This window comes from Trichosurus vulpecula, chromosome 3 (assembly GCF_011100635.1).
Source record: "Trichosurus vulpecula isolate mTriVul1 chromosome 3, mTriVul1.pri, whole genome shotgun sequence".
In the NCBI taxonomy this organism is placed as follows: Eukaryota; Metazoa; Chordata; class Mammalia; order Diprotodontia; family Phalangeridae; genus Trichosurus; species Trichosurus vulpecula.
In genome coordinates this window covers 38,811,132-38,830,853 of record NC_050575.1, presented here as the reverse complement: position 1 = coordinate 38,830,853, position 19,722 = coordinate 38,811,132, and the positions used below count along the sequence as shown (strand labels likewise).

The 19,722-nt window shown below is 35.8% G+C and overlaps 1 protein-coding gene across 1 annotated transcript in view; it reads right to left on the bottom strand.

Moving 5' to 3' along the window:
* SLC25A21 (solute carrier family 25 member 21) overlaps positions 1 to 19,722 on the bottom strand; it is a 765,710-nt gene that overhangs the window by 22,041 nt on the left and 723,947 nt on the right. Inside the window, exon 7 of the mRNA XM_036752803.1 lies at positions 19,208 to 19,372. Coding sequence (XP_036608698.1) covers positions 19,208 to 19,372 — 165 coding nt within the window. The remainder of the gene's footprint in view (positions 1 to 19,207; positions 19,373 to 19,722) is intronic.

Here is a 19,722-nt window from a genome sequence, read left to right as displayed (position 1 = left end):
TGGAGGAAACCTGAGACCAGAGTGTTATCCAAAATCCCACTGGGGCCTGTCAGGAATATAGGAAAGGGAACATTGTAAATTGGTTTATGGATAGAGGAAGAATTGATGACCAAAGAAGAGACAGAGAGTATCATGAGAGATAAAATGGATAATTTTAATTACATTAATTTTAAAAGATGTTGCAAAAACAAAACCAAATGCCAAACTACATTCCAAGCAGTAGTTATCGAAACCATTTCTCAGCAGTTAAAGAAGATAGAAAAATTGACCACTGGATCAATCAGGCACACAAGATACAGAAATATATGAACATAATAGCAAAGACTCCAATGAACACAAGGATGTCAATAAAAACAATAGCGCTGTGGTAATAACAGTAATGGCTAAAATTCACATAGTGCTTTGTGGTTTTAAATGTGCTTTACATAGTATTTCATTTGATACTAACAACAACCCTGTGAGGCAGGTGCCACTATTGTTTCTATTTAATAGACAAGGAAACCGAAGCTGGTTGAAGTTAAGTGATTTAGTCAGGGTCAGTATTCAAATTCAGATCTTCTGGATTCAAGGTCCAACACTGATGGATACTAAGCCTTTATTTTAGAAAGGACTCGTTCAGCAAATCTTTTGGAAAGCTGCAAAGTGTTCTTGAAGAAATTAGGTCTATATGATTCTCTATATCCCCTCCATTTAATTAATGTAGTCAGTCCAGAATGTAATTATAGTTGTGTTAATGAGGTGCTAAACTAATTGTAAAAAATGATCACTGATCCATTTATGAGGTGAGAACACCTCTCTGACTGAAGGGAACAATTCAATTGACTGAACAAATTAGTCATGTTTCTGGATACTTTACATAGTTAAATCCTGGAAGAATTTCAGCAGTTCTTAAGAAAAGAAGAGGTTTCAAACCAATAGCTGCATTGTAGAAGATATGTAGCAGTGGAAGAAAAAATTTCTGTCTTTTTCTCCCACTTCCTTGAAAATTGAACTATGAAGGGGACTTTCTGGACATGGAGGAGACTTCATCCAATACACACTCAACAGACATAGATAATTGCCTAAAGGAGTAAGCAGCTTCAAGGAGCTTTGGTACCAAGATTGGTCATTATTATGTTTTGACCCCGTTCTGTTTCAGTTATTTTATGGTTGGACTTTGCATTTTATGTTGTTGCCATTTATATTATTTTCTAAGTTCTGCTTACTTTATTTTGCATCAGTTCTTATATATGTCTTCCCATATTTCTCTTCATAAATTTTTAGCATTTCTGACAGCACAATAGTATTCCATTACATTCATATATCATAAACTTGTAGAACCATCCCCCAATTGTTGGTCATCTACTTTGTTTCCAGTTCTTTGTTGCTACAAAAAGGACTGTTAAAATATTTTTGTTTATATAGGATCTCTTTGTCATTGACCTTCCTTGGGGTTTATGCCTAACAGTATAATCTCTAGGTCAAAGGGTATGGTCACTTAATTTGCATGACTAAATTGCTTTCCAGAATGGTCCTGTCAGTTCACAGCTCTATCAACAGTATGTTTGCTAATATCAGTGATTCCACAACCCCTCCTAACATCTCCTATTCCCAGCTTTTGTTATCGTTGCCAATTTGTTATGTGGAAAGTGAAACCCCAGAACTGTTTGATTTGCATTTATTTCTCTTACTAGTGATTTGTAACATTCATCTGTTTATTAATAGGGTACAGTCCTCTTTAAGAATTATTTGTTCATATCCTTATCAATTGGAGAATGATTTTTAGTCTTATGTGTACAGTTCCCTCTTCACAGTGTTTGATCTCTTTTAAATCTGCTTTTTTACAGTTTTGAGTGTTTTCTTTGATAAAGATGAAAGCAATGGCAAAAAAATAGGGGCAGCTAGGTGGTGCAGTGAGTAGAGCACTGGCCCTGAAGTCAAGAGGACATGAATTCAAATCGGGCCTCAGATACTTGACACACTTACTAGCTGTGAGACCTTGGGTAAGTCACTTAACCCCAATTGCCCTGCCTTCCCCCCTGGTAGTTGAGAGGATCTTAGGAAGCTATCTGAGCTACCCTCCCAGAAGTGACTGCAAATGAAAGATGTGAACCTGAATGTGAGCTGTGTGAATACTGTGAAGATTGAAAGGACTTTCAAACGTTCATTACAAAGAGTGTGAACTGCCAAAGGCACATGTGTATCCTACATGTGTGTTTTGTTAGCATTGTACTCTTAAGTCCATTGTAAGTATCCATTGTAAGCTTAAGCCCATTCTTCTCATGGAGAGCATGTGCATTTGTGACAGAGTATGCTCTAAATGTGCAGGATAGGAGGAGTTTTTTTTTAAGACTGTTCTTGCTGTCATAAGTTAGATGACTTTTTATTGTTGTTCAGTCTTTTTTAGTCATGTCTAACACTTTGTGACCCAATTTGGGGTTTTCTTGGCAAAGATGCTGAAGTGCTTTGCCATTTCCTTCTCTAGCTCATTTTATAGATGAATACACTGAGGTAAGAAGGGTTACGTTACTTGCCCAGGGTCACACAGCTAAGCGAGTGTCTGAAGCCAGATTTGAACTCAGACCCAATGCTTTAGCCACTGTACCACCCAGCTGCCCTATGCAAATGACTTTGCTGAAAGCTGATTAGTCTATTGGACGATTGTCAATTGGGTAGACACAATCAGAAGGGACACAGCCAGTCTATTTTACATATGAGGAAATTAAGGTCCAGTGTGGTTAAGTGGCTTGCTCAGAGTCGGAAAGGAAATAAGTATAATAGACTAGATTCAAACCAAGGTCCTTTATTTCCAGAGACAATGTTCATTTTGTTGTACAGCTTGTATTTTTGTTAGTAATTTTTCAGTTTTGTCTGACTGTTTAGGACCTCTTTTGGGGTTTTCTTGGGAAAGATACAGAGCAATTTGCCATTTCCTTCTCCAGCTCATTTCACAGATGAGGAACCTGAAGCAAATGGAATTAAGTGATTTACCCAAGGTCCCATGGCTAACAAGTGTCTGAGACTGGATTTGAACTCACAGAGATGAGTCTTAGGGGCAGTGAGGTGGCACAGTGGATACAGCACCAGCCGTGGAGGCAGGGGGACCTAAATTCAAATCTGGCCTCAGACACTTACAAGATATGGGACACTGGACAAGTTACTTAGCCCCAGTTACCTTAAAGAAAAAAGTCTTCCTGATTCCAGGCCTGACACTCTATCCACTGGGTCACCTAGCTGCCTGCTGTATAACCTTAGTTGATGGGAAATACACCATTGCAGGCTCATGAACTATATATAGTGTTCTGAGTACAGACCCCCAGGGTTAGCCATAGAACTTTACACAGCAGCCACTCTTAGAACACCCTCCCTGAGACTAGAAGTCCTAATTAGGGAAACATCCCAAAAGAGGATGATCTCTACATATACATGGCCTAGATATAAGATGATATAAACCAATTATAGAAGCACATAATGATATATTTTTTGCAATTATGCATAGAGAAAACAAAGGAAACAGAGGATCATAGGAGGAAAAAGGACAATTTTGAACATATAAAGTCCAGAAGTTTTTCACAAATAAAATCAATGCAGTTAGAAAAGATACATTTAACTACTGAAAATTTTGTAGCAACTTTCTCTGATGAAGTTCTAGTATTCAAATATGATATAGTAATTGGTAGAAATAAATAAGAATAAGAGCCATTCCACAATAGAAAGTTGAACAGAATGTTCTCAAAAGAAAAAAAAAGACAAAGTATTAAGAACTCTATTAAAATGCTCCAAATCACTAATGAATGTAAACTACGATTTGAGGTTCAATTTCATACACATCAGATCGATAGATAAGAAAAAATGACAGTTGCTGGAGGGGCCACAGGAGGACTGATACACTGTTGGTTAGGCTACGAAATCATTAAACCATTCTAGAGACCAATTTGGAACTCTCTGAAAGTCACTAAAATGTGAACTTCTTTCGACCCAGTGATACCATTACCAGGCTTAAGAGTCAAAGAGATCAAAGAAAGATCTTTGGGATGAGAGAAAAATTCATATGCACAAAGATATTTACAATACCATTTTTTTTGTCATAGCAAAGGTATAGTAACCAACTGAGTATTTATCATTTGGAGGATAGTTGAACAAATAAATTATGGTAGATGAATCTAATGGAATATGACTTATCCATAAGAAATGACAAAAGGGATGGATTCAGAGCAACACAGGAGGATTTGTATGAACTTATGCAAAGTGAAGTATGCAGAACTAGGAGAACAATTTATACAATTACTACAACATCATGAAGAAAAAGAAATCTGAGACTTAAGAACTCAGATGAGTACAATGAAAAATCCTAACTTCAAAAAATTGAAAATGAATTATACTTCCCACCTCTTGTTACAGATGTGATGGACTAGAGGTGTAGGATGAGATACTTTTAGATACAAAGTGTAGATTCATTTTGCTGGGAGTATGGTTATTTGTTTAAAAAGAGGGTTTTAGGGGAGAGAATTAGGAAGGGGGTAAGAGAATAATATTAGTGGCACCAAATAAAAAAAAAGAAGAAAAGAAAGAAAAATATCGGTGAATTATTTTTTTAAAATTAACAGATGATGGAAAAAGGAAGTTCAAAAGTAAATACAACCAAGCAGAATGGTCATTGGAACTACCATGTTAAATTTTAAATATACAAATAAAAAAACCCTCACCTCTATAAAGGAAAAACATGCTATTTTATATCCATTCCTCTTTTTCACTTCCTCTCTACATATGGGACTGTTCATGTTTGTTGATGTAAATTTGTCATTTATAAGAATAAAAGGAAAATTTTAAATAAAAACAGAAAAGACCACCATGAAAATATTTGTAGCTTAGGTATCAACATCCATTTCAGAGGATAAAAAGGTAGAGAAATTCTAGAAAGAACTAAAAACAAACCCTCTCTGAATTAAATCAATATATGACTTACCTAGATTAATACAAAATGACTTAGATATTAAAGTGGTAATAAGTAGAGATGGTAAAAAAAATATTAGAACATATGGATCAAGAGTGAGAGAGGTTCACAACTTGTAAACTACACAAAAGCTTCATACTTATACCTCATGAACACTTTTCTCTAGAAAAGAATCTGTGAGCACTGGACAAGCACAGAATTACATCACAAAAAAATTAACTTTATTTCATTTTAACAGACAGTAAATAACTCAGTACTTCTGTGGGAATAATTCCTAAAGCAGCCGAGTATGTTCATTTAGAACAGTGACTTCTTATGGCAAAAATAAAATACAATACAAATCTAGAATAAAGAATAAAATTAAGAACAGTATATGTCACTCAAAGGCACTCTAACATGTCCTATTAGTAAAGTTATTGAAATGAGAAATGGAATATGAATAGACAAAGGGATTTTGTCACAATTAAAATAATTTTATTCAGAAATGTAGCTGATACGTCAATTGCCATAACATGGAGATCTAAAAAACATGTTAGCAAACCTTAAAAAAATTGTGAAGCAGAGATATACAGAATTTGAAGGGCATCCCTGGCTTAAATTATACACTTATTTGTAAAGATCTTATGGAGAAAAATTCTGGGAGACGATGAGTGATATTACCTTACAAAACTTGCTGAAGAAAATGGACAAGAGTCGCACAGGATGGGCAAGAATACATAGGTTGCAATTCACACAGTTGGATGGAAAATACAGATTGATGCAATCACAAGTCATAGTTTGAGAGGTATCAGAATTTTCTCAACTAAGGCATAACAATAATTTGTACATGTGTAATTAAAATGAAATTAATAATTAATATTTATAAAACCCCTATTATATGAAAGCACTATGCTACATCCCATGAATAGAAAGACAAAAATGAAACAGTACCTGCCTTGCGGAGTTTACATTCCCCCTACATTAAATATCTATTGCAATTTAGTTTTAATATAGTGGTTTTCAGTAGACTTCTCTTAGAAAAATCTGTCTGAGTGTTTGTTTTCTCTTTAAGTGAGATAATCTTGGGAAAATGCTAGATCCTCACTCCACAGAAGGTCACTAACTCTGAAATAAGATGGTTTAATTGATAAGCATTCTTTATGGAATGTGGACCATTCCCAAGATTATATCCTGGCAGGGCTCTGGGCTTTGGAATTAAATCAAAGTCCTTTTTAAAAGCTACACATCAAAATGCAGCCATGCAGAAAATAAGCATGAAAATTCCACTTTTTTTCTGTTCCTCAAGTTATCTTTTTCAAAATGTTGTCAAACGTAAGACAGTCTTAAAAGCTTCATCAAAGTAGCACAAATAACAAAATGTTTTTGACATCAAAACAGCCAAAGTAGAATCATAACAGTAACCATCTGATTTATTAAACCAAAGAATATACCAGACTTCTCATATGAGTGGATATTAATCACTAGCCTTTATATAATGCTTTAAGTTTGCAAAATATTTCACATATTTTATCTCATTTGATCCTCACAACAACCCTTTGGAGGTAGGTTATTATCCCTGTTCTACAGATGGGATAACTGAGGCTAAGGACTTTGCCCAGGATTACATAGCTAGTAAATGCCTGAGTTTTGATCTCAAGTCTTTATGATTCCTCTACTCACTGTGCCACTCAGCTGACTTTTGGTACTACTTTGCAACTTTCTAAAAAGATCTAGTGTAATCTAGATCTTATAAAAAAGTGAGTGCCAAATTGGTGGGGGCAGAAGGGGATCTGTATCATTCTGGATGAAGGAAGATCTTTATGAATTTCCTTTAGGAGTTTAGCATATCATTCTATTTTCTTATGTCATACTCCACATCTCTCTCTTGTACAAAGGCTTTGAAAACTAACAATTTAGGATCGGAAGCAAAAATTTTGGTGGTGAGACTCATACTTGAGTGTATGAAAGTCATCTTTTAACCAAGTTCATTGTTTGAGCTGAATTCCCCAATTCTCTTCTTTATTAAACCTTTTAATTCTACCAAATAAAAGCCAGTATCTTAACACTTTTACTTATATCATGTTTGGTATAGCTATCTATTTAATAAAATGTCTTAGAAATGGTAAATTGCTTCAACATATAGATGCACAGTAAACACAGAATTCAAAGCTATTCTCACCTTGTTTCTATCTGCTTGTGTAATGCTCATCAAGAAATTCCTTAGGAAAATGACCTTTTTTCTTTCTCCCTTGAGGTGAAATGAAGTCTATGCCAACTACACAGTGAAGAGATACACTTCACTCTCAGTCAAAAAAAAATGACCATCTAGCTCAGGACCTGATCTCACACATATGAAAATTTTATGGATAAGGTGTAGATTCAATAGCTTCTTCAGAGGAGAAATTTTGGTTCCCATAAGTAATTTATTGCTAATGAAACCACAATGCCTTTATCTTAGTTTTGCTCAATGACCTGTAAGACTAATGATAATAAAAAGGAAGTATATGAACAAGTTGTCATAAGTTTAATCTTGCTAATATCCAATTTCACTCAGATTCTTTACTTTCCAGATATAAGCAGTTAGAGCTAAGTCCCCTACTTAGACTCTTCAATTTTCACTGATACACTTTAGGTTAAGATTTAGTCCTCAAAAATGAAGGTAAAATATTACATCTTCAGTTTTGACTCAGCTGAAATATGTAAAGAGATATCCTGAAACTAAAAAATAATGTGAAAATTGGAAAATTGTTATTGAAACCAATAAACACCACCTAATTAGACATATTCCTAAAAGGCATATATTACTATGTTAGTTGCAAATAAAATGTCTTATTGAATGCTACTTGTACTAAGCTGAACATGTGATCAGATTTAAATTCTCAACTGATCAAGATAGATTGATTATATAAAACATCATTCACTATTTAAATGCTTTTGATTCCTGCATATTATCTTTATCATGACAAAATAGTGCAAGAAATATTGGCAAAATAAAGTGAAAACATCCTAAATTATTATCCATTTTATTATTTGGTTCTAAATAAATTCTTGTTGGTTATAGCAAAAGGATTGATCAATAGATAAAGTAATGCTCTGGACAGCAAATGCTTAATTTCTGTCTGCTTTTTTCCACTTACAGTACACAAGGAAATCAGGCAATAAGGAGGCCTTAGGTAAAATTATTAAGAAATCCTTACACACATGTCGACACCACAAAATCAATATGTTTTGTTCTCCTTAACTTAGAATAGAGGTTGTTTTCCCAGCGAAAACAACTCCTCAGAGCATTTGAAATAGATACTCATGGAGGGTCTCTTGGTGGGTAAGGAGTTAATTAACATACTTTCCTGATGTGCTTGATCCTGTGAAATAAATGATTCACTTTGGGGAGATACAGTAACTTCTTCAGTTGGTGGCTTGGCATTCCACTTAGGTCACTGGGAGATATAATTCAATAAACGGTCATTTGTGGCCTAAATAAGTTAATTCCTTAAAATAGCCTGCTTTTCACTGTAGTTAATTATTTACTGTTCGATACCCTCAAAATCTGAACTAGAAAATATTCATAATCAATAGACTGCTTCCAAGTTGCTGATGTTTCTCCTGGGGTCATATATTTATAAAACCCATATCGCTTGTGTGGAATTTCCACTAAGGAAGAAAGTTATCATGAAACAGAGTAGACTATGGATATATTTTCCTGGTTTTGATTCAGATGATGTTTTGATGATAGATATTTTTACTGTTATTGTTGAAAAACATGGTGATTTAGGCTATGTACCATTGAAGTAAAATGATTTGACATTCCATCTGCTGTCTAATGCATGTGAAAGGGATTTCAATAATATAAAAAAACTGTAGGAATCCAAATTTGGACAATGTAGACAGCCTGAAGAATTCAAGTTCAATTTTGTTTTGTTAGGGTTCTGTTCAGTTTTGTTACCTATGTTTTCTGTTATTGTTTCATTTAACTTTAATATAATGTTGCAAAATGATTTATTGATTTTGAAAGGATTAAAGAAGTACCTAAAATTATACAACAGCCAGGTTTGGTTAAATAACCAAATTCCCTTGAAATGCTGTCAGCCAATTGCTATATAAGTAGGAAATTGACAAAACTCACAAAAGGGATACAACTGCTGCTCAGGTCGATAAGTGATAGAAGATAGTAGAGAAAAGGTATAACTACATATCTATTCATTCGCTTCTTTTTTTAATCAAAGAGTGTAATCTTCAGATTGAGAAAGGCAGAATGAAGAAGGTTGGAATCCCAGATAAATGAAGAGTTAGCAATAATGCACCTGGTTTTTTTTGTTGAGTTTGTTGTCACACCCAGAACCGAAATCCTGGGTTTTGAAAGAACTAGTGGATATGATTATTAATCACTGTGTTCAATGATGTCCTGAACACCCAGGTGAAAAAAAGGGTTCAAAGTGAGAACCACATGATCCTCAAAGATGTTCACCAGTGCCATGAATGTCCTGTGCAAAGTCTAGATAGAAAAAGTGATTCCTTATAGATATGATATTCTTCAGATACTTCTGTTTGTATTGTTTACATAAATCCCCCCAAAACTACAATACCTTCTCAATGAGACAAGCAAAAGAGATTAAGCAATTCATATGCCAAAAAACCTAGGTGGATAAAGAACTCATACCAAGGATATTATGAAATATAGTTGCAAGGGCAAATCATTTAGATAGTTCATTACTACAAACACCTTGGACTGACAATCTATGTGGACCTGGAATTAAAGGGAGAGATTAAGTGTGGATCGTATTTGGGAAACTGGATCCCCAGGTACTCACTGCTGTAAAAGGCCATCTTTTAAGTACTCTCCAGGTGATGCTATATAGCATGAATCATCTAAGAAAAATCAAAATTGTAGGTGATCCAAAAGGCACTAGGAAGATGCATCGTAAGCACAAGCAGGCTGTAGCATATTACCAATAATGACTTATGTTGCAATGAATAACCGATAGTGCATGTGTGGGGATGATTCTGTATCCTGGTCCCTTCCAGGGAGCCACATAGACTCTGTTTTTTTTGTAAAGAGTATGCATGACCAGCTCATGGTCCCCTGTTAGCATGAAGGGTCAAGAGGATGTAACAAAGGAAGAGCATCTCTCTTTGTGGAGAAAGGAGAGATGGCTTTTAGTTTCTTTTGCTCTTTTGAGGTGGTGTATTTATTATGACACAGCTATTTATTTATCCTTTGGACTGCCAGCAAGGTTAGAGGAGATTTCTTCCCCAACAGAGATATCAGATACATGCACATGACAATAAAAAGAGGTGCTTGTCTAGGTGAGCTTGAGAATGGTGAAACATGGTGGTTGGGGATTTTTTGAAGTATTGGTATCAAAGAGTCCATCATTAATAAGGACAAAAAATAGAAGCAGGGTAGAAGATTTTGATAACTTCTCAATGTGATTTTTGATAATTTGTATTTCTTTAACCTCTTTTAGCTTTACTTTCATCATCTACAAAATGAGGGATGGTGACTTCTGAGGTCCTTTTCATCTCTAGATGTCCTCTGCCTGGAAACATCTGGTGTACTATGTTTAGTTTTGGGTGTCACATTTAGAGGGTGGCAACTGTAATGGTAAAGAGCCTTAGGTTCATGCCATATGAGAATCATTAAAAGAAAATCTAACTTTTAGCTTTTAAATGAGAAGACTGAATGGGGCAGGGAGGTAGAGCTGTCATCTTTTAGTATTTGAAGGACTGTGATATGGAAGATCCAATAGATCTTCTGTTTAGTCCTAGAGGACAGAACTAGGAAAAGTGGTTAAAATGTGTAAAGTGGGAAATTTAACCTTAATAAAAATTAAAAAAAAACATTTTAATAATTGTTGCTGAGTCATTCAGTCATGTCCAACTCTTTGTGACCCCATGGACCATAGTATACTAAGCCTTCTGTCTTCTCACTATCTACACTATCTGTCTAAGCTAATACATGGGGTTTTCTTGGTAAAGACGCTGAAGTGGTTTGACATATCTTTCTCCAGTGGATCACCATTTGTCAAAACTTTCCACTACTACCTGTCCATCTTGGGTAACCCTGCATGGAAGAGCTTGTAGTTTCATTGAGTCATGCAGGCCTCTCTTCCATGACAAGGCAGTGATCTATGGTGAGTCAGTGATTCTAACAATTAGGGAAATCCAGAAGTAGGATGGACTGTTTCTCAAGTGGCATGTTTCCTTTCTCTGAAGAAGCTGGATAACAATTTATCAAGCTTGTCACAGATGAGATGTTTGTCCAGGCATAGATTTGACTAGATAGCTCCTGAGATCCTTCTAATTCTGTGATTCTGTAAATAGAAGAATGTCTCATACATTCTCCTTAGAGAAGCTAACGAGGGCATTAGTGAGTTTGGTTTAATGTTGTCCCAAAAGGTAACAAAAAACATCATTTCCTGGGACATTTGGTCATTGCATATTGCAGTATTCATGATAAGCATAAGCAAGGAGATTGATTACAATGAAGGCAATTGCAAATTGTGCTCTAGCAACTACAGCAAAGATATTCTAGAAAAAAGTTGACAACATCTTCCACAGTAAGTCAATGCATACTTTGATTCTCAGTGAGTTAGATAAGAAGGTAGAAACAAAGACAGATTACAAAAAAATATGTTAGAAAATATGACTCAGATTTGGAAGAACAAAAAAGAGTCCAACTATTTGCATATTACTCAAAAGTCTCACAGCTCTATTTCATGAATGTCCTTTTTCTGGATGAAAATCAGAAGGTACTGGATGTGTTAAGCCATGAATAACATCGCACACAGACACAAAATAACTGACTAGATCTTATCACATAAGAAACAACTTGTTACTAATGTAAGAATCATATCAACATCACTTATGTAGGTAAAACTAAACTACTTTGAGCGAGGGTCAAAATCTATATTAAATTAGAAGAAAAGCTAAAGTAAGAAAATATTGCAAACAATTGCAATGGTTTCAGTTTGTCTTATTCAAATCAATCAATCAATAAACAAATATTTATGAGCTAGGCAATGTGCTAGTATTGGAGATACAAAAACAAAAATGAATGAGTCCCTGGCCTCCAGGATTTTACAATCCAGTCAGGAAAGCCAATGTGTGTGTGTTTGCGTGTGTATGTATATAGCTGTTTTTGTGTGTGTATATGTAAATATATATACATACATACATATGCACACACCTATATATACATACACATATATACACATACATACATATGTGTGTGTGTGTGTGTGTGTGTGTGTGTGTGTGTATATATATATATATATATATATATATATATATATATATATATATATCCTGTGTTTCAAGCGTGGCTGTGGATAAGAGTTACACAAACGAATACTGTCTGCCAGTTTGTGATATGTTTTGGATTTTGAAGGATTGTGAGTCAAGCCAGAAGAAGAGAGTTTGTTCTCCAGATTGGAGCCAGTCAGGCAGGCAAGCAGGTAGTCTCAGAGTGCTTGCTTACCTGCTTTTTCCTTCTGAGATTTTTGTGGGCTGCTCTAGCTTCTGGATGGAGAATATGGACTAAAAAGGTACCAAAGAGACTTCAGAATAATTGTTTGTGACCCTCATTCATATGTGTCCATCTCTTCCCTTGTCTCCTTTCTGCTTAGGGAAGGAGGGGAGCAATTCCCATGAACTGTCTACCATCTTCCAGTTTTTGTTTTTCCTTACTTCCCACAAAGGGAAGAAGTTAAAGGGAGAAGGTGATTCACTTTTGCAGATGCAACCCTGAATGCTGGCCTCTTCCTAACTAAATGAATTTTTGCCCCATTGCTCAATGTCCTTTCATTCCTTTTGTTTTACTGACCATTTATATAAAAGAAAATCTGATGGCTAATAATGTTTGTGAGAATAATACTGGTAAAGTTAGAGATTTGAGGAAGGATTTGGAATTTTGTAAAGGATGTCTGTAGTGAGGTTAAGGTGTGGGGAAGAAGGAGGAACAGACAGTGATTTGATTAGGAAGTGACAAACATAGTAGAGGCACATTGAAATCCTATCCCTAAGTAAGCACAAGTTTCCATAAACAGGAAAGCCTATAAGTAGAGAGAGATTAATAACATAGATGTAAATATACCCTTAGACCTAGTAGAGATAAGATCATGAGGCAAAAGCTAGCCAAGCTGGGGAAGGCAGGCAAGGGTGGAGGGTGGGGGGTGGGGGGTGGGGGGGAGGAATCTGTCTTACCAGTGGAGTCAGGCATAAACTCCTTGTGTTACTGGTGGGACATCCCACTAAGTTCTACATGGAGGACACAAACTATCTCTGTATTCCCAATGCATGATAGCCTTCCTCTCCCCTTTTCAAAGATTACATGTCTTTGCCTGATAAAAATATTAAATGTAGAACCCCTTTCCTTTCCTTTCCCATTAAAATTATATTTGTCATAAAATGCTGTATGCAAAACAAATACAAGATTATTTGCATAGGAAGACATTAGTTGAGGTGATCAAGACAGCTGGGGTGATCAGGAAAGGCCTGTAAAAGGTGATTTTCAAGTTAAGCTTTGAGGGAGACTAGAGATTCTGAGTTGTAGAGATGAATGTGGAGTGAACTTCAGCCATGAGAGATAACCAGGGAAAAGGTATGCAGATTGGAGATGGAGTGTTGTATATGAGAAGCAGTAAAGCCAATTTGGCTAGACTAATGTGCTTGAAGATTAATAATACATAAGGTTAGAAAGATGCAGCCAGGCTCTAAATGCTAAACTTAGGCATTTATGTTTGATCCTGGAGGTAACAGGGAACCACTGAATTTTATTGAGTAGGGACTGCCATACTTGTACTTCAAGAAACTCACTTTGGCAGCTATGTGGAAGATGTACTGAAGATGGAAAGAGGAGGCAGGGAGACCAATTAGCAGGCTGTTGCCACATAAGTGGTGATGAAAGCTGAACTAAGGGATGTGTCTGTATGAGTTGTTCAAATGAACTTTTGATTATGAAAAATTACTATAACCATATACTGCAAAATTTTAGCTAATATAAAATGAGCAACCAAGAGAGACCTGAAAACTTCTTAGCTAGCAAACATTTTTCCCTTCACAGAGAGAGATGGCTGCTAAGGTTAGCAGTGGTTTAGAACACAAACTAATCTGTAAGTACAATGTAGGGATATGATGGAAACTTAGAAGGAAAATTGCCAAAAAAATTTTTTAAAGTAAATAACTTTTTAAAAAGAAGGAGAAATTGCCTCATAAAACTGAAAAGCAGTGGAATCAGAAGGAAACATAAAGAAAGCTTAGTATGAGAAACACCTGAGTCATATCCCTAGAACATTCATATATTAAACTTGGAGGGGACAATAAATAGATATAAAATGGAAAGGATCTGTCAATGTTTCTATCATAAACTATTTTCCTTATCAGTTAAGGAGAAACAACCACATGGACCTTAACAATGCATTTCCCAAGATGGTGTATAAAGAAATATTATTAGCTATGCAGGCAATATGGTATAGAGAACTATCTTGCCCTACAAGAAAGTAAGGGGGAAGGGGATAAGATGGGAGGGGTGATAGAAGGGAGGGCAGACTTGAGGAAAAGGTAAGCACGAATGCATGCCATCTTGGGGTGGGGGTAGGGGTGAGATGGGGAGAAAATTTGAAACTCAAAGGCCTGTGGAAATAAATGTTGAAAACTAAAAACAAATAAATTAAAATTAAATAAAGAAATATAAGTAACATCTAAAAATATTAAATCAGGAAGATTGGCTGGTGCAAAATATATTGAGAAATCCAGCCTGGAAGTGACACATTCCTGAAAAAAATGGTATGATTACAAGCTATCTCCAGGAAAGGAAGATACCAAAAGATACCAAAATTACAGATGACATTAACAGAGAGAGTGTTGCATGGTGTATAGCACGCTGGTCATGGAGTCTGAGAAACCAGAGTTCAAATCCTTCCTCTGACACTTAATAGTTCTGTGTTCCTTGGCAAGTGGCTTAGCCTTTACGTACCTTAGGCAACTCTTTAAGAATTATCTTATACATCATAGATGGATTATGATCTGCTGCTTTGTATTGGTGGTGGGAGTTCCCACACTGAGTTACTCAAGACAATGAAATCAGAGATTCTTTGAATATTAGAGATATTTTAATATTCCAAAAATGGGCTGAGAGAATATTAGTAATTATTGATCCATGTAACTACTTCTCATTGTTAAAAAAAATCTTCATAAGAATGATGAATCAGTCATACATAGAGAGTATCTTAAATAAAGCTATAAGAAGATAACGTAGTCTTTTGTGAACTTCTCTCTAGCAGACTACATTTTTACAATTTAGGCCCCATTTAATTGATCCCTTTCCCCTTGGGATGGAGGGAATTTAGCAGAGAAGGGGCTTCAGTGATTCAGGGGGGAATTGTTGGGTGTAGGTGTACTTTGCTTTCTAATGACATGGGCAGAAGAGGGGTGAAACTGCTTTTATATAATTATAAGGAAGGTAAATTCACCTGGTAGAAAGGGAATCCCTTAGCAGACTTCATGGAAACTCTGAGATCCTGGATAAAAGTGAGGGAGCTTAAGCCTCCACAGAAGAAAGCCATCAGTGGATACCTCTATGTGATGCAAACATTTAGTATAATTAGCTTGATGAGGATGAAACTAATTAAGTAACAAATCACATTTGAATTCAATTACATTTGATCCAAGCCTGCTAGTGTGATGCCTAGTATCAGTAAGTCAATCAAGGAACAAGCAATTATTAAATACAAACAACAATTATTAAGTGCCTAATAACTACACTAGGTGTTCAAGGAAGACAACATGGACATATAAACATAATTTTTGTGGGGAACGAATTGGCTTAAGGGTTAAGAAAGAGTTCATGTTAGAGGTAGCACTTTAGCTAAGCCTCAAAGAAAGCTAGGGATATTAAGAGGTGGAGATGAGCAGGGAGTGCGTTCCTCGTACAGGGCACAGTCAATGAGACAGGATCAAGAAACACTAAGAAGGCCTGTTTGGCCAGAAGGCAGTATAAGTGTAATTACCAACAACAATAACAAGCATGCATATGTCCTTGTAAGGTTTTTAAAGTGTTCTTCATGTTATCTTATTTGATCTGCACAACAATCTGGAGCAATAACTGCTATCATTATTTTACAGAGGATGATATTAGGCTGAGTGAAGTGGCTTGCCCAACACCAGGCAGCTTGTATTGTATATAGGCAGCATTTGAATTTAAGACTTCCTGATTGCAAGTCCAACACAATTTATTTGTACCACCTAGCTGCCTAAAAGGACAATTATGTAATAAGGCTGAAAAGGGAGGTTGAGGACAAGTGGTGAAGGTTTTCAAATGCCAAATGCATAGTGGCACAGTGGCAAGGCCACAGGACGTAGCCTCAAGAAGACCTGAGGTCTGATCTTATCAGACACACATACTAGCCATTTGACCAAGCATGTAGGTGAGTCCTTTAAAGCTCTCTGTAAAATGAGAAGGTGAAGCTTGATTCAGTAGCCTCTAAGGTGCATTCTAGCACTCAGTCTGTTATCATATGATCCTGTAGTTGGGAATTGTTGAAGTTAATTGAGTAGTGAGTGATGTGTTCAGATCTGGGCTTCAGTACAATTTCTTTGGGAGCTATGTGGAGGATAGGCTAAAGTGGGGAGAGATTTAATGCAAAGAGACAAATAAAGTTGCTATTGGCAATAGTCCAAGAAAAGTTGATGAGGGTCTGAATTAATGTAGTGGCTGCTTGAGGAAAGAGAAATGAAGAAATGTATGACATGTAGAGATGAAAATGAAAAGATTTGGAAACTGGTTGGACATGTGGGATGAGTGATAGTGAGGAGTTGAGAATAATACAGAAAATTTGTGAACCTGGGCTACTAGAAGGATTCTGATCTCAACAGAAATAGGGAACTTTGGAAGAGGTATGCATTTGTGGGGAAAGGGAATTAGATTTGGTTTGAACATGTTGATTTTGAGATTTCTGTAGAACGTGGGGAATGTCCAATAGGCATTTGTTGATATAGAACTGGGGGTGGAGAAAGAAAGAACTAGAGATAAAAAACTAGAGAAACTAAATCTGGATATATAGTTCTGGGCATCCTCATCCTAAAGATGACAATTAAAGCCATGAGAACCCATAAGGTTACTGAGATGTAGGATATGTATGAGCACATGAGAAAGACATATTTGTATAGATTACCAAACTTTATTGGGTGTAATTTGGCCAACCCTTCTCCAAGGGAGATTGAAATTCCTAATTAGAAGGGTTCAGCAGGGTCCTGGCCAGGCACTTGCTCCTTCTCTTTTCTGCCTCCAAAAAGGGTATTGGGGTAGAGAGAAATGTAGATAGATAGATAGATAGATAGATAGATAGATAGATAGATAGATAGCTAGACAGGTGTGTGCATATATATATATATACACATATATACACCTATCTATACATACATTTATATGTATATACATGTGTATATGAATACCCCCAAATGTTGCTGCTTGATGGGTACCATCAGAACAAAAGGTGCTTCCCTGGTTGTTCTTAAAATGTCAACTTTGCACCTGCTAGCATGGCTCTTTCCTATCAAATGTTGGTTACACAAAAGCCCATCACAAATAGCAGAGAGAAAACTCATTTATTCAAGCAAAGAGCCAACAAAAAGAGAAGTTATATACACACACACACATATATGGATATACACACATATATACATATACACACATGTATATGTGTGATAATACACATATGCATATATGTGTAAATATACAGGATATTATGTATGTAAATATTATATATGTATGTGTGTGTATATATATATTAGAATATATTAAAAATACACAAGAATGAATATACTCTTTAGGTGGAAGCAAGATGAGATTTTTGTTTAAATCAGGAGAGAGATTCTGTTTTCTCCTAAGAGAAAAGCCCCCAAAGTCTCTAGGGAGGCAAACTGGAAATCAAGGACAAGTTGAAGAGCCAACTTTCTTTACATGTCTTCATCTTCCACAGTCATTCTGTCTCTCCATGTGTATCTCCCAAAGACTTGCTGGAACTACTCTGTCCTCATACAGGTATACAATGTCAGGTTGTCCTGTTTTCAGTAATTTGGAATTACCTCTCCTTCCACATATTTGGTCAAATCCAAAGCTCCCTAGATTTAGTTGGAAATCCAGTTAACAAAAAGAAGTGTGTGTACAGTGATAGAAGTGGTGGGTGCAGGATTAGGCCATAGTAAACTGACTTGATTTTTTTTTAAACTAAACACCTCATACTCTGGAATCAGGCAGAGCTCTGGGTTGGATGTATGACAAAGTGGGAAGACCAATGAATCTGGGGTCAGATATGAATTTAAATTCTGGCTCTGCAACTGTGGTACTTTGGGAAACTCATTTCACCACTCTGTGCCTCAGTTTCCTCATCTGTTAAATGAGGGACTTGGACTGTGATAAGTCTAATCAGGCCTCTTCCAATTCTAAATCCTATGAACCTTAATTTTAAAGAGTTAGGAATACAAATCAAACAAGCCAATTTCAAATATTCACTATGGGAAGCTAGCCAATACCTACAAATAGAATTCTTTCCAAGCTGCTATGACCCAGTACCCCTCAGATTTATCAGGTTCACTTTGGTGCTCTAGCTTCTCTATTTGGCTACAAGAAAGAGAGAGGTTTTGTTGGTGGAACTGTGGTGATAATGATGTAAAACTAATTATAGACATTTAGTTTTATTGCATACTATATGCTGATTTTCTTTTTAGAGAAGAAGCTGAAGGTACTAAGAAGTAATTTCTTGTCCCCAAATTCTATTATTAGAGTAGTTGATTTAATATCTTTATTAATATAAATAATTTTCATACATAATTATGACACATTGATATAGTACTTCAAGGTATATAAAGTTCTGTCTGTAAGATAAACCTATGAAATAGAGAAAAATTATTGTCCCAGTTTTACAGATGAGGAAACAGAGCCTCAGAGAATTGAAATGACTTTGCCCAGAGTTACATACCTTGTAAGTCTTACAATTAGAGTGTTGTGAAGGTTAAAATCTCAAGGTGAGAATTTTCCTTCACAAGCTCAAGTTTTAGAAAAATTATGCAGATTTTTACATGTATTTATGAAGTACAAACAGAAAGATTTGAGGGGGAGAGGAGAGCTGTATGTATGTATATAGAATAACTATGAAAATCTTAAACAAGGCAAGAGTAATTTAGTGTTACTTTTTCCCAATGGGAAATACTCCTCTGAATTGAAATAGGTGAAAAGAGAGCCACATATCAAATATATTAGGAAATTGTTTTTTAACATTTCATTCACTAGATAGTTACCTTATTGACAGGAATTATGTTTTTAACATTGAAGTAGAATCCGAAATAAACCATGTTGAAAATGCCATGCCGTCCTAAAGTTGCTGTGAGTCCTTTGTTGAGTCCCTGGAGCCCCAGACCTTTTGTTTTAATGATGTGTCTTGCATAACTCAGAGTGGATGGTTGCTGCAGCAAGGAAACAAAACAGAGTCACCTTTAAGGTTATGAAGAAGAGAAAAATTACCTCCTTAGCTTCTACTTAAGTCAGAGACATTAGAGATTTTTCAACCATGCATCATCATTGTTAATAACCGAGTTAAAAAATGAAGTCTAATAAAGTCAACAAGGTTAGATTTATAATAATAGACTTTATGGAGGAGTTTGTTGGAAAAGAAAGGAAAATCATCCTCTAAAGAACTAACATCATCTAATACCTACTACCACCTTTAACAGGTAAACAAATAGAGTCAACTCCAGTTTATCCTCACTAATGGAGGGGAGTGGCAAGGTGCATAAGCCAAAGCAATGGATAACAC